The sequence below is a fragment of the Monodon monoceros genome, unplaced genomic scaffold (genome assembly GCF_005190385.1).
Source record: "Monodon monoceros isolate NGI ecotype Baffin Bay Population unplaced genomic scaffold, NGI_Narwhal_1 Super_Scaffold_3, whole genome shotgun sequence".
NCBI classification, from domain to species: Eukaryota; Metazoa; Chordata; class Mammalia; order Artiodactyla; family Monodontidae; genus Monodon; species Monodon monoceros.
In genome coordinates this window covers 65914548-65927978 of record NW_021703780.1, presented here as the reverse complement: position 1 = coordinate 65927978, position 13431 = coordinate 65914548, and the positions used below count along the sequence as shown (strand labels likewise).

The 13431-nt window shown below is 46.1% G+C and overlaps 1 protein-coding gene across 4 annotated transcripts in view; it reads right to left on the bottom strand.

The window, feature by feature from the left end:
• Nucleotides 1-793: 793 nt before the first annotated feature.
• Nucleotides 794-13431, bottom strand: part of RAD54L2 (RAD54 like 2) — an 88079-nt gene continuing 75441 nt past the window's right edge. For 3 of the 4 annotated variants that reach the window (XM_029244049.1, XM_029244050.1, XM_029244052.1), the window contains 8 exons: nucleotides 12438-12537; nucleotides 11486-11691; nucleotides 10891-11063; nucleotides 10175-10371; nucleotides 7542-7741; nucleotides 6256-6345; nucleotides 3799-3891; nucleotides 794-1966 (listed from right to left, as the gene is read on the bottom strand). In XM_029244049.1, coding sequence (XP_029099882.1) covers nucleotides 972-1966; nucleotides 3799-3891; nucleotides 6256-6345; nucleotides 7542-7741; nucleotides 10175-10371; nucleotides 10891-11063; nucleotides 11486-11691; nucleotides 12438-12537 — 2054 coding nt within the window. In that variant the 3' untranslated portion in view covers nucleotides 794-971. The remainder of the gene's footprint in view (nucleotides 1967-3798; nucleotides 3892-6255; nucleotides 6346-7541; nucleotides 7742-10174; nucleotides 10372-10890; nucleotides 11064-11485; nucleotides 11692-12437; nucleotides 12538-13431) is intronic. The other variant, XM_029244051.1, reaches the window with a different exon arrangement.

The window sequence follows — 13431 nt, the reverse complement described above, 5'->3', positions numbered from 1 at the left end:
AAGAATGTTTTTTCTGGCCACAACTCCATGACCTCCCACTCACACACTGCAATGCTTCTCCCTCCCAGTCTCTGCACACAGACAATCTCACACCCCAGAAAGGGAGATCTGCTCAGAGACAGCCACTGGGGAAAGAGACACAGATTGGTAATGCCCATTTTCTCTAATAATTTCCCCCAAATTTTAAAACAAGTCTGGCTCTGATAACCAGGGACGTGGGTTAGCTGGGCCTTGTCTTCACCCAAGTAGAAGGAAACTTGTGGTTTCCATGGCTCTTCTCCTGGGCTCACCCTGATGTTCATACTAATAGTTGCCATGAACCACCACACTCTGATTTCCATTTTACAAAAGATAAATTCATTTCTTAGTTTCCCCCTTAGTCCCTCCCTCCCTCCCTTCCCACCCGCCTTCATCCCTGCTCTGTTACATACATGTAAGTACAAACATAAACACACACACACAGGCACACACACACACACATACCTGGTCTGCTTCTTTCCCACCCCCTAAAAGGATTCCACTTCACGTGGAATCTCAGTCTGCCTACCCTTCTTCTCTTACCCTCCCTCCCTCCCCTTCCCTCTCCAGGCCAAGCTAAATCACCCAGTAAGGCAGCTCTCTCGGGAGAGAATGTTCCCAAAGACAGAAATGGGATGTGAGCATCTACCCTCAGATGGGCAAGCAAGCAAGCAGACAGCATAAGCAAGGCAGGCAGGAAGAGAGGCAGACTGCCCTGCCTCTCCATTCCTGTTTTAGGTCCCTGATTTCCCACTATTGCTGCTCTGTTGGATTATTTTTGCCTCTTTTGTTAAACAGCAACAGAGCCCTGCCACCTATGGTCAACCACCCTTCTTTGTCCTCTTCCTTTTCCCTCCTGCCAAGTGCCCTATTCTCAGAAAGCCCAGATTGCTGCCTTCCATCTTGGTGGGCAACCTGCTGGGGCCCCGAGTGAGCTGCAGAGGGCTCCCCAGCTATTTCCCAGTGACCTCTATTACATCATCGTCCTTATCCTCTTCATCATTGGAGCTGAACCCCACCTCAGCAACCTCATGAGAGTCAAATGGAGGCACCTGGGACCGGAGAAGGCCGCCAGCTGGGTAGCCTGCATGTGGGGATATGTAGCCTGGGTAGACAGACATGCCCCGTGAAAGGTTGCTGGGCAAGACAGGGGAAGGAAAAGGCGCAAACATCCTCGGCTCGGACAGGAGTGGCTGTGAGAATGGGAGTGAGTAGCTGGGTAGTATCCCTGGTACAGAGGGGTTGAGCATGAAGGAGGGGTTGCTGGCAGTGACTGAGGTAGCCGTGGAAGAGGAACTGACGGGGCCTGCTGGCACCAGAGGGTCAGTAGTCACTGGAAACACCAGGCGGGCATCTGCCAGCAAATTGGACAGCTGGTAGTAGGAGGGGGTACTGCCCATAAACAGGGAATTCTCCCCAGCCTGGGAGGTGAAGGGTGGGGTGAGGTTATGGTTTAAGGAGACGGGTGGCATGGCAAACCCGCCAGAAACTGGATACCCGTGTTCATACGGCTGCACGGGGGCTGGCAGATGGCCCTTCCTGGACCGCCGGCGGGCTGACTCCTGGGCAGCAGGTGGTGTGGCCAACTTTCGCTTGTGGCCCCTTAAGTCCAACACTGGGTGCCTGTCACCACAGGGCTGGCCGGTCACCAAGAGGGAACTATTGAGGCAATGACCCCCATGTCTAGGTTCAGTCCCAAGAGCTGTCCCAGGAACAGCACTGCTGTCCACAAGTTGAGCTGGGGGGCCAGGCAGGGCAGCATTGGAGCTTGGGGAGCTCTGACGGGATTCCCGGGCAGCAGCCACATCTGCATACTGCTGGAGCTCACTGATGATCTCCGGGCTGTCTGGAGAGACAGGCCTGGCCAGCCCCTCAGGGTCGGGGGCTTTGGGTGATGAGGCACTGTGTCTGCCGTTGCTTGTAGACTCGAGAGAAGGCCCCTGGGAACCTGGGGACGAAATGTAGGTAACTGAGAACCAGAATGGTCAGGGAGAGAAGGCGGGTGTAAGACAAGATTCCATTAAAAAAAAAAATCCTGTCCTGTGGTCCCCCAAATTCAAATAGTTTGATGTGCAAACAACATCACCCAGTCAATTTTTCCCAATCACAAAGAAAGAAGTCCTTTGATCTAGGAAACAAGTCTATCCATGCAAAGACATGTAACTTCTCTGTACCCCAGTTCCCCATAAAACTCCACCAAGCTGGATCCTATGAAATAAAGGATACGAAATGCTGAAAGATATTCTTTTAGTCACACTCCTTCTGGGGGCAAAGATGGTCAGTGACCAGGATGGGAGAAAAGAGGAAAATGAAGTTTAAAAAGCAGTCCATCCTGGTTAAAAACAAAACAAAATCCATGGCCATGAAAGTGAATGGGGCAACTGGGAAATCTGAAAATGGCCTGACTAGTAGGGAATATTATGGAATTGTTAACTCTTTTTAGTGCGATAATGGTTTTGTGACTAGGAGGAGCATGTCCTTAATCTTAGCAAATGTGTGCTGAAATATTTAGGGATGAAATGACATGATGTCTTCAACTTACAAATAGTTCAAATAATAGGAAGAAGGAGAGAGAAGAAAGTTTATGAGAATGATAACAGTCATTGGATCTAGCTGCAGGATACATGGGTGCTCACAGTGCTGTTCTTTCAACTTGTCTGCATGTCTCTCAATTTCCATGATAAAAGCTGGGAACAAGAGCAATCTAGCTCTCATACCCTCATACCTCATGGTGGGAGGATAAGTGAGAACCACTCCCACAGAGGGGACTTTTGCAAGAGTTCCTAACATTGTTAATGTGCCACACATATACTCTTTGATCTGGCAATCCCACTTTAGGAATTTTTCCTATAGATACACCCATATGACTGTGAACCAGTACTGTAATGGTGGAGCACAACAATCTAAATGTCCAGGGACAGGGAACTCGGTAATGCACTGTATTATACCCATCTAACTGCATCTTGTGCAAACCTTCACTGAGGAACATTTAAAGAAAGGATAAGGAACAAGCACTGAGATACACTAGTGAATGAAGAAAAGATCAAACAGTATATTACAGTAAATTAGCATTTGTTTTAAAAATGCAAAGAAAAGTTATATACATACATTTTTTTAATATACACAGATACACACGTGCACACATACATATCCCTGTACCATGTATATGTATAGAATATCTTTTAAAACAAAACAACAACAGGAGGGACTTCCCTGGTGGCGCAGTGGTTGGGAATCTGCCTGCCAATGCAGGGAACACGGGTTCGAGCCCTGGTCTGGGAGGATTCCACATGCCACAGAGCAGCTAGGCCTGTGTGCCACAACTGCTGAGCCTGTGCTCTGGAGCCCAAGGGCCACAACTGCTGAGCCTGCATGCCACAACTGATGGGGCCTGCGCACCGAGCCCGTGCTCTGCAACGGGAGAGGCCACTGCAATGAGGGGCCCATGCACCGTGGCAAGGAGTGGCTCCCGCTTGCTGCAACTAGAGAAAGCCCACGAGCAGAAACAAAGACCCAACGCAGCCAAAAATAAATAAATAAAAATAAATAAATCTATAAAACAAACAAACAAACCAAACAAAACAGGAGTAGCACCTCCAGGAAGGAGCAATGGATGGCTGGGAGTATGAGGGAAGAAAAACTTACTTTTCACTTTACCCCTTCTTGTACCCTTTGAATTGTGAACCATGTACACATTATCTATTCAAAAAAAAAGTTAATTACAAACCAAACCCCCCCAAAAATGCCATGTAGGTCAACGGAAAGTAGAAGCCACTATACCTGAGGCAGCCATCTGACCATCTTCAGGGGCCTTTGGTTTGCCAGTCGCCCGGACAGCAAAGATTCGCCCATCACTGGTACGGATGTATGTCCCTAAGAAGAAACATGAGGAAGACTGTTAGGAGCAGACATGCAATACAGCCAACCCTGGGAAACTCCAGGCCTGGGCACTGTGGGCTCAGAAACAGCTATAAAACTGGTGTCACATCCTCTCTCAATATCCCTGAAATGAGGAGTGGGATGACTGAGCTGTGGATCCAATATTACTCACTTATTCCACAAACACTGACTGCGTGACTACCATATACCAGACACTGTTCTAGACACTGAAGTACACAAGACAGAAAAGGGCCCTGTCTCACGGAGCTTAACTCTAGAGGGGGAGATAGACAATTATACTAGAAAATATCAGGAAAGGTTAAATGCAATGGAGGAAATAAATAGGGTGCTGTGAAAGAGAGTAAATTGGCTCCTTCTGTTCTGGCCCAGGTCCTCTTGATCTGGAAGGAGCCTTATTTCCTCAATAACACCCCTCCCTTGGCAGGAATAATTCAAGACGGGTATTCTATTCCCACACAGCACTAGTCAACCTTTCCTTGGTCTTGAGCATGTCATTTGATCTATCTCTTGGTAGGGCTGCCTCTTGGCCAGAGGTCAAAAAACTTTTTCTTAAAGGGTCAGTTAGTAAATATTTTTGGCTCTGTGAGCCATAAGGTCTCTGTTGCAACTACTCTGCTGCTGTAACATGACAGCTGGGTGTGGCTATGCTCCAAAGGTCTTTATTTATGGACACTGAAATGTGAATTTCATATCGCTTTCACGTCACAGAATACTATACTTTTGATTTTTTTTTTTCAACCAATTGAAAATGGTTGAAAATGTAAAACCCATTCTTGGCTCAGAGGTACAGTAACAGGAAGCAGGCATGATCTGGTCCGTGGGCCACAGTCTGCATACCCCTGCTCTAGGCCAGGAAGAACCCAGTAAGGGGGCTACACATGACCTTCTCTGGGTGTCATGTATTTCATGGCATCTTTTCCCTGAAACTAAAAGTACTTTAACCCAACAGAGGCTAGGGCAAAATCTCCTTACTAAACAAAGACCCTCGGGGAGCCTCACACAGCAGAGGCTGACATGAAAGATAGGCTTCAGCTGTGTCCTAACACCATCCAGCCCAGATTTCTCCAGCAATCTCATCTGGAGAACTCCATAAGGAGGCCAGAGGCAGTGGACTTTTCAAATGGCCACACTGGAAAATTCTGTCATGCAACCCAGGTATACTTATTCATCCACCCACTACATTTTCTAATCAGAGACGTCCACCCCACTCTAAGCAAGTAGGTAAGACGGCACAACAATAAACATGTTGGCTTATAACCCATTCCACAGCTCATTCCCTCTGATTCTGGCCTCCCCGTGTGTTGTGTAAGTGCTAGACATTAAGCTTTTGACTGCTCAGACATCCATTTCAAAGACATCCATCTTGGGTAAACAAACAGCCAGCTGTATGGCACAGCTACTAGCTAAACTACTAGGTAAGGAACCAGGCTGCTCCCTCCCTTGAGAAGTTCCTTTTTAGAAAGGCCTGAGGTAACCTAGGTAACTAACCCTTGAGTGAGCTCGCTCTTCCCTTCCCACACACTAATTCCCATTCTTATGTTTTAAATTCACCAATAAAGGGACTTCCCTGGTGGTTCAGTGGTTAGGACTCTGTGCTTCCACTGCAGGGGGAACAAGTTTGATCCCTGGTTGCGGAATTAAGATTCCACGAGCTGCACGGCGTGGCCAAAAACATAAATAAATTCGCCAATAAAGAGTGAACCTGCGAAACCCTAGCCACCCCACTCTTGGACCCTAATAAAGACAGAGACCCAGGTCCACAATCTCTTTCTCTCTCTCTCTACCCACAGCCTTCCTGTGTGGCCCTTGAGTGTGCCATGTACCCTACAGGACCTGTGAGTAGTAAACCTTGTTTTTTCAAAGTTCCTTGATGATTGTTGCTGAGGTGCATCTTGCAATCATAATAAGAACAACAAGGGCTGGTCTAGCCACAACACTGGCTCTGGGGAAAATGTATGTGGAGGCTTGCCACAAGTACTACAGGACTGGATGAGTGCCCCAGGCATTCCTAGCCGATACTATCGATAGGCTGAGACCAATACAAAACACTGTGTGTATCCAAACCCACTCCAAGATTCTCCATAAAAACGATGGCAAAATATAGGAATGCAGGGACCCTAACTCCTTTCTTTTAAGCCACTGACAGATATCCTTTGAGCCCACCCCAACTCGGCTAAGCTCCTAGAAATGTCATTTTCTCATGTTTCCCCCACGTGTTACACTCCTATAGGATGATTCCTATCTTCTCTCTAGCTCAAACCATATGTATTTATTTTGCTTGCCAGCCCACCACTCTCAACCAAAGGTAGGGAATAAGCCCTTTGGTCAGGCTCTCACCTTTTGTCCCACGGATGATGTGGATGCTCTCACCAGCATTAATTCTTGCCTGTACGTCTGTGGAGCTGTTGAGTCCAGGAATAACAATATCTAGTGGAGACAACAGACCTCAGATTTAGATGACATGGGGCCTGACTGAAGGAGGGAAATAAAATGCAAAGTCCACATCCACCCCTGTTCCTCAATGGTTTCCCTAAAGCGTCTCAGTGGAGCAGAGGTCAGAACCAAGGAAGTTTTGAAACCAGCAGGGCCTCTCACAACTGTCTAAACAAAGAATACTGTGAAAACAAGAAACTTTTTAGAAATCTGATCATCTTTCTGATCAATTTTCCTTGATTTAATTTAAAAATCATAGAGTTTTTGGTTTAGAAAAAGTTTCAGTTCAAATGTTTATTTCTATTTTTGTTTCTCCCTCCCTAAGCTATTTGCATGTATCTGCTGCTCCTGTCACTATGAAGAGAAAGAGCATTTTCAAGAATCAGCAGAGAAACAGGATTATGAGAGGCTCTCTCTTTTTTTTGGCTGTGCCGCAGGGCATGTGGGATCTTAGTTCCCCGACCAGGGATTGAAACCACACCCCCTGCAGTGGAAGCGTGGAGTTTTAACCACTGGACCACCAGGGAAGTCCTGAGAGCCTCTCTCTTTGTTTTTAATTTGTTTCAAATTTTTTTTTTTTACAATGAACAGCTATTATTTTCATACTCAAAAAAACCAATTAAGATGTTTTCATGAAAATGTATTATGAGTATTTCTAGATAACAAGATGAAAAACAGCATCATGAAATGCTTTCCTTCCCATTACCCTGAACCACAGAATCAATTGCAGGGACGGATGGGCTGCCCAACTCCTACCACTGGCCCATCATGCTCGATCTACATTAAACTTACAAAGAAAGAAGCAAGCGACATTTAGGTCTTTTAACTAAAGAGGTTGAGAGCTGTCCTTCATACCTACCTGACCCTACAAGTCAGGCAGGACTCAACACATTCACACCTCTCTCTGAAGACCAACCCTATGTCCAGTGACATTTCCACAATCTCTGCAGTGTTCAGAGTCCATCCCACCCACCACATTCAAGAAAACCCAGTTCCGTGTTGCTATTCTTAAGACATTTCATTAGAATGCAAATTCTTCAAGATCAGGGACTGCTGCCTTCTCTATTTTTACCTAGAGTGCCAATGTAGTATGGCCTAGAATGCAAACATTGTTTAATAAATACTTCCTGAATGAACAAAGTAATTTTAAAAGGGACAGCACCCTGGCAGAGAACTCAGGAGCTCCCAACCTGTTGTGGTGACCACCTTCTGCACAAGGACTCCCGCACGTTGCAGGTAGTTGATTGGGAAGTTCATAGCTGGATTTGTGCTGGAGGCAGAGCTTACACTACCTCCCAGTGGGACATGCCGTGGCATCATGGGGATTGGGGTGGACTGTACAGGACGAACACTGGCCACAGGCTTCTCATCACTCTTCAGTGTTGGCTGCCTAGGAGAGAAAGAGAAGCACACTAAGGAAGTTTGGCAGAACAGCCCTTACTTATCTTTCTGCAAAGACTGCTGAGCCTCTCCAGACTTCCCCATTCTACAGCCTCAGATGCTGCTGAGAGAAGGATCAAAAGAACCTGCAGGGTATGGTAAATTCAAAAGGAGACTAGAGGCAGGGCTGAGACAGAGAGGAGACAGAGACAGCAAGGGATAACGCCTCTCAGAGTCTAAGAAGAATCAGTGTCAGTGGAATAATGCCTTTTTGGAAATGTGAGGTGACATCTGCTCCTCTAGAATTTGGACTGTCTACATAAATTAGGAATTCGTCCTTGGAAGGAATTCGTCCTTGGAAGTCAGGTAGAGGCAAAGAGGCATTAAGTAGGGGGGAAGTTCTTCAGAACACGGTGCATACTAATTTGAAGATAGATGGGTGGAATTTTCCCACTAACCCAAGAAAATAGGGCCATGTGACGTCACATGTTCTGGTGGTCTTGAGACCATCTATCCAACTTTAACCATCATTACCCTCTGAAATCTCAAGTTTCAATAAGTAACGCAGACACCTCTCTCTTCTGAATTACTTGTCAATGGACTTCTCCCAGGGCCAATCCCCAAAGTGCCCCTAAAGTCACAGCCACCACAAAAGCAGCAGCAGGCAAAACGCCGTGCACAGAAGTTGGGCTTCTACATGGCACAGAGCCATGGCCAGCCTGAGTACCGGTTGTGCATCTCTTACTACCAAAGTGCCAAAATGTTATCCTGTGGTCAATGATGCATTCCTCACTTTTCACCTTCCTTTCAACTGGATGTTGGTACCTTGAGAAAGCTACTCCTTATTTAAGGTTTCTGAAATAAAGCCCCTGTCTCTAAGCTTTCTGAAGTCTGCATCTTTGGTCTTTAGTTCAGAGAAAGAGAGCCTCTTGGACTGGTATGCTCTTCCTCATCTGACTGAAGACTGGCACACAAAAGAACACACCACTGCTGTTGGAGTAGGTCTGCATGTCTCCTCAGTCACACTGCTCTCAGGTTGCCTTTGGGCAACCCCTGGGGCCCTGTGGATGCCATCATTCCGAGATAGGCCAGGTAGCACAGCAAGCTCACCAGGATCTGGGACCCACTTCTGCAATGCCTGCCCAGGGTGGCTATGCAGGAGATGGGGGCCCTGCTCAGATGTCAATGGGACTCTTCTCAGGATAAGAAGTCAGAAGGGTAACAGGAATCTAGCCTAAGCCCCATACTCTGCAGGGGCTAAGGCTAGGAATTTGGGTGGAAAGGCCTCCTCACATGTACCCAGACAGGATAAGGAATCAGCAGGATCATGGGATGGCTCATCAAATGCTGTGAGAGGCCAATGCCTCCCACAGGGCCAGAGTTGGTCCAGAAAAGGAGCTGAAATCTCCTCACAGCCCAGCTCATTTGTCACATCTTCCCTTCATATGGCTTTTCTCCTACTGGGTTCAGACTTAGTCCATTCCTGCTATTACAAGGAAAAGCCCAGAAAAGAGATAAAAGGGGTGGAGGACGAGAGAAGAACATACTCAGGCAACAGTATCTTGGAAAATGACACAGAAATAAAGTTTGAAGGCTTTGAAACATGGCAATTTTCTACTTGAAAGCATCTTATACATAAAAAGTAGCAAATTTACTCACCAAAATTTAGTCTTACATAAAATCTTACATGGCTTCAGTTCCTTTAGAAACTCATTTGACAAGTTTATTTTTTTTAAACATAGAATAGTCAAAAGAAACAATTCTTAAATCTATCCCTCTCAAAATAATTATCTTTAATTCAAGATAATCAAATAATGTAAAAATGCAAACCAGGCAATCAGGAAGCTGATCTGATAAAGGCTATGAGGCACTTTGTCTTGTAATGAGGAAAAAAAAACAGAGCTAACTATAATTTCCTACAAAGAGCTTTTCTCCCACCTAGCAATTGGCTTCCATGCTGTTCCTATTCTTAATAGTTCTGGAAGCTGTACTCAAGAAAAAGATTTTTTGCTCAGGAATAAGGCGGACACAGAATGAAATCCCATTAGGAACAGCAGAATTCCCTGACTGCAATCCAAGACCCACATTAGACCTGGCCTTCACTCTTGAACTTCGCTGCTAAGTGAGGGCTAGCACCAAGGTGCTGCAGATAGGAAGCAGCTGTGTGGAAGGGCTGGGCATTTGTGTTATGGGAAGCTGCATCTCCTCGGGAGTCCAGAGGGACTCTCCTGAGTCACAAGCCCAGCAGCTCACTCTTCCAGCCAGAGCTGCTTAAAACACCAGGGCTGCTGAACTGCTTCAGCACCTCATCCAAGAGCAGAACCTCTCAGTTCACAGCAGCCAAAGAGCAAGTTGTAGGGTCTCCCTTTATTTAAAAAAGGAAGCAGTTGAAAGGCTTGGCCCTGGCCCAGTAGCAAACCTTCCTCCCTTTTCAGTGACTCACCAGTTTCTCTGACTGAAGGCAGGGATGCTGGTCAGGCTCTGGTCACTGGCGGGGTAATACTGAGCATATGATGGGCGGGTGTAGGGGACCGATGTACGTTTGTCTTCCTCGTAGCTTTTCTTTGCTGCTTTTTTCTCAGCTTTGGTCAGCTTGTGATCCTTTCGGTTAAGGAGCAATGACTCATGCTCAAAAGGCTCCTGGGGACACAGGAGGATGTTGATTTAATTACCAGTCTTTGTGACATACAATAAGCCTTACTTTGAAACCAAGAAATGGCTGGCTGTCTCCAGTACTTAGCAAAGAGCCTGCTCACAGACACACAGGCGGGTTTACTGTCTTCCTGTCAGCAGCATAAATTCTCAACTCTAACCTAGCACCAGCTTTGGACAACCTAAGTCTGCCTTCCATATCAAAAGAATGGGAGAGTTCAGAGAATTACCAGACTATATTTTCAAAACTTTTCCCCCTCTCTTTCTGCTAGGAAAACTCACAACGGCCAAATTATTCTCATGACTGAGCTCACACTCCTAGGATGAGACTAGGATAGGATAGGTGGTTTGGAGAGGGGAGGGGGACTGTCTGGGGCAAGGAAAAGAAGCAGATGAATTCAAGTTGTCTGCATGAAACAAAACTTTGGATGAAGGAAACAAGCTTGCCAGACAAGCCTCCCTCAGTGGAGAGTGCAGTACTGGGACACATGCATACCAGGGTCTTACCTTGGTGATGAGGTGAGGGTATTTCAGACAGGCAAGTTGCAGGACTGGCTCCTTGATCCCCTTTATGTTCAAGGATGCTTGGGGAGCTGGCTCCTTCTCAACAAAGTGCAGTAGGTTCTCCACCTCCTTTCGAGTAAAGTTCAGCATTGGATTGAGATCATCCACGACCCTATCTAGAAGGGAGAAGACATGGAGAAAGTCAGTTCACAGCAAAGAAAACTGCAAAAGCACAGCTACAAATATTGGAAGAAAGGTTGTGGGTGGCATAATCGTTACTAATATCTAAACCATCTCAGGCCACCCCGTATCTGAAAGTCAAAGAGCAGGTCTGAGGCCCTCATGAAACAGAAATATGTTAAGAGAAAATTGCATAACCAGCTCAGCTCTTATCATTAAACCCATCTTCAACAATTTGAGGTAAATTCCCTCTTAAGCAATTATTTGAATCAGAATGAGATGGAAGGAACTGCTAGCTTTCTATGACTGAAAGCCTGTCTGTGTTTCCACATCCTGTCCCCCTCCCCTCCCACTCTTGATACAATTAGAGTGGTAGCCTGTATAAATGTGCCTCTTCTGAGCCTGGAAGATGGCCCACCTGACATGCCCTGCTTGGAAATCTGACGGTCATAGATCTTCTTTTCAAGGGTGAAATCAGCCACAAGGCGATAGATGTGACAGGGCTTTTTCTGGCCGTAACGGTATACCCGACATACTGCCTGAGCATCATGGCAAGGGTTCCAGGAAGCATCAAACACCACCACTCGGTTGGCACCAATCAGATTCACGCCCAAGCACCCAGCCCTTTAAAACACAAGCCAATAATCACAGAACCTTTAGTTTTAAAGACAGTTTTCAAATTGGTTTTACCCTCTGTGACTCCTACCCCGATATTATCCTCTTTATCCTAAGCAGAATATACTGAATGATTCTGCTAATGAACAGTGCATTCCTCAAGCACTGAAAAGTATGCCCTGAAAGTCCAACATGGAAGTACCTACCAGCTCAGAAAGAAAACCCACCCTCCCATCCCTCTGTGATGAGTAAAGGCCCATATCTTGGCCCCAGAGTGATGTCACTGGCTGAGGGGAAATGTCTGCGTACCAATGTTTCTGATGTGTTTAGTCTAACAGCTTAGGAGAATGACTGGTTCATACCCTATCGAGGGCATTCTGATGGCAGAAGGCAGCACAGCCTTCAAGTCGCTTGGCATGAGACAAATAATGCCATCAGCCTTTTACAGTTATATTACACTTTCTACTTATTAAAGCACTTTCACATTCATCACATCATCTAAGCCTCAGAACCGTCCTGAGAGAAAAGATAATTATGACCATTGTGAATGAAGGTCTCAAAGAAATTCATGACACTATCATAATTGCCCTTCTAACACAATTTCTTTCTGGGGTCCCCTCTCTGACCTCAAGAACAAGTCACAAACCTGAGGAGATTTCTTCTGACAGAACTTGGACAAGCCTTTGTGGTACCTGCCCATGCAGCCAAATGCCCTGAATGCAGTCCTCTGACCTCCCCTCTCAGGATCCACTCACCTTGTGGAGAGAAGGAACAGCCAGGTGGTGAGGTTGCTGGGATCATTGAACTGATTAATGAGCCGCTCCCTCTCAAAGGCAGGGGTGCTACCATCTAGCCCTAGGACAGAAGGAAATACACAAGAAATGGACAGATGAGGGCAGTGGTATACAGCAAAATCAATGGGCAAATGTGTTTAAAACAAAACAAACACACACTACAGTGCTCAGATTCCACACCCTGGACATTCCGTGGGGATCTACCATGAGACCCAGGCATCTATAATTTTAAAATACCCCCAAGTGATTCACATGTGCAACAAAGACTATAAACTGTGTTTTTCCCTTTAGTATCTTGGGTCAATTCTAAGGCCAAGGTTCCTAGACTTCAGAGTGCAAAAGAATCACCCTAGTTAAGGAAGCCTGGTAAACACTGGCTTAAGGTAACTGCTCTGCCTCAGTCCTGTGAATCTTAGTGACTGCAAAAGGACCAAGGGTTTTGTGTTTTGATATGGATGATGTTCCTCCCCCACACAGGAATCCACATTGTTAACAAGCCCCTAAGGCTAAGAAGTTGCTCGAAGGAGACATAAAAAAAATAGAACTGGAGCAGTGGGATGGGACATATGAGTGAAAAGAGGGAAGCTCAAAAGAAAAAGAAAAGGTAAGCTTCAGTTAAGAAGCATGAATAAGGGAAGAGGGGTGACATTTGCCACCTATAGTAAAGTAGAGAAAAGAGCAAAGCTAAGGGTATGAAATACTACATGGAGAACTGAATTACTACCAATGTAGGAAGCATTAGTTTAATTGCCTGGTATTAGAGGCTCCCTCAATCAACACCCCAACCTACCTTTCAACTTGAGTTCCCACAATTTCCAAGCACAAAAAAGCTCAGCACTGACTCACTGGGCAAGCCTATAGTCAACACAAGGATCCAGGCTAGCTCCTGTGCTGGAGTCTCATCACCACCCCCTGAACCTCCATTTCTCTAAATCTTTCCTTTAGGCCAGGGCTT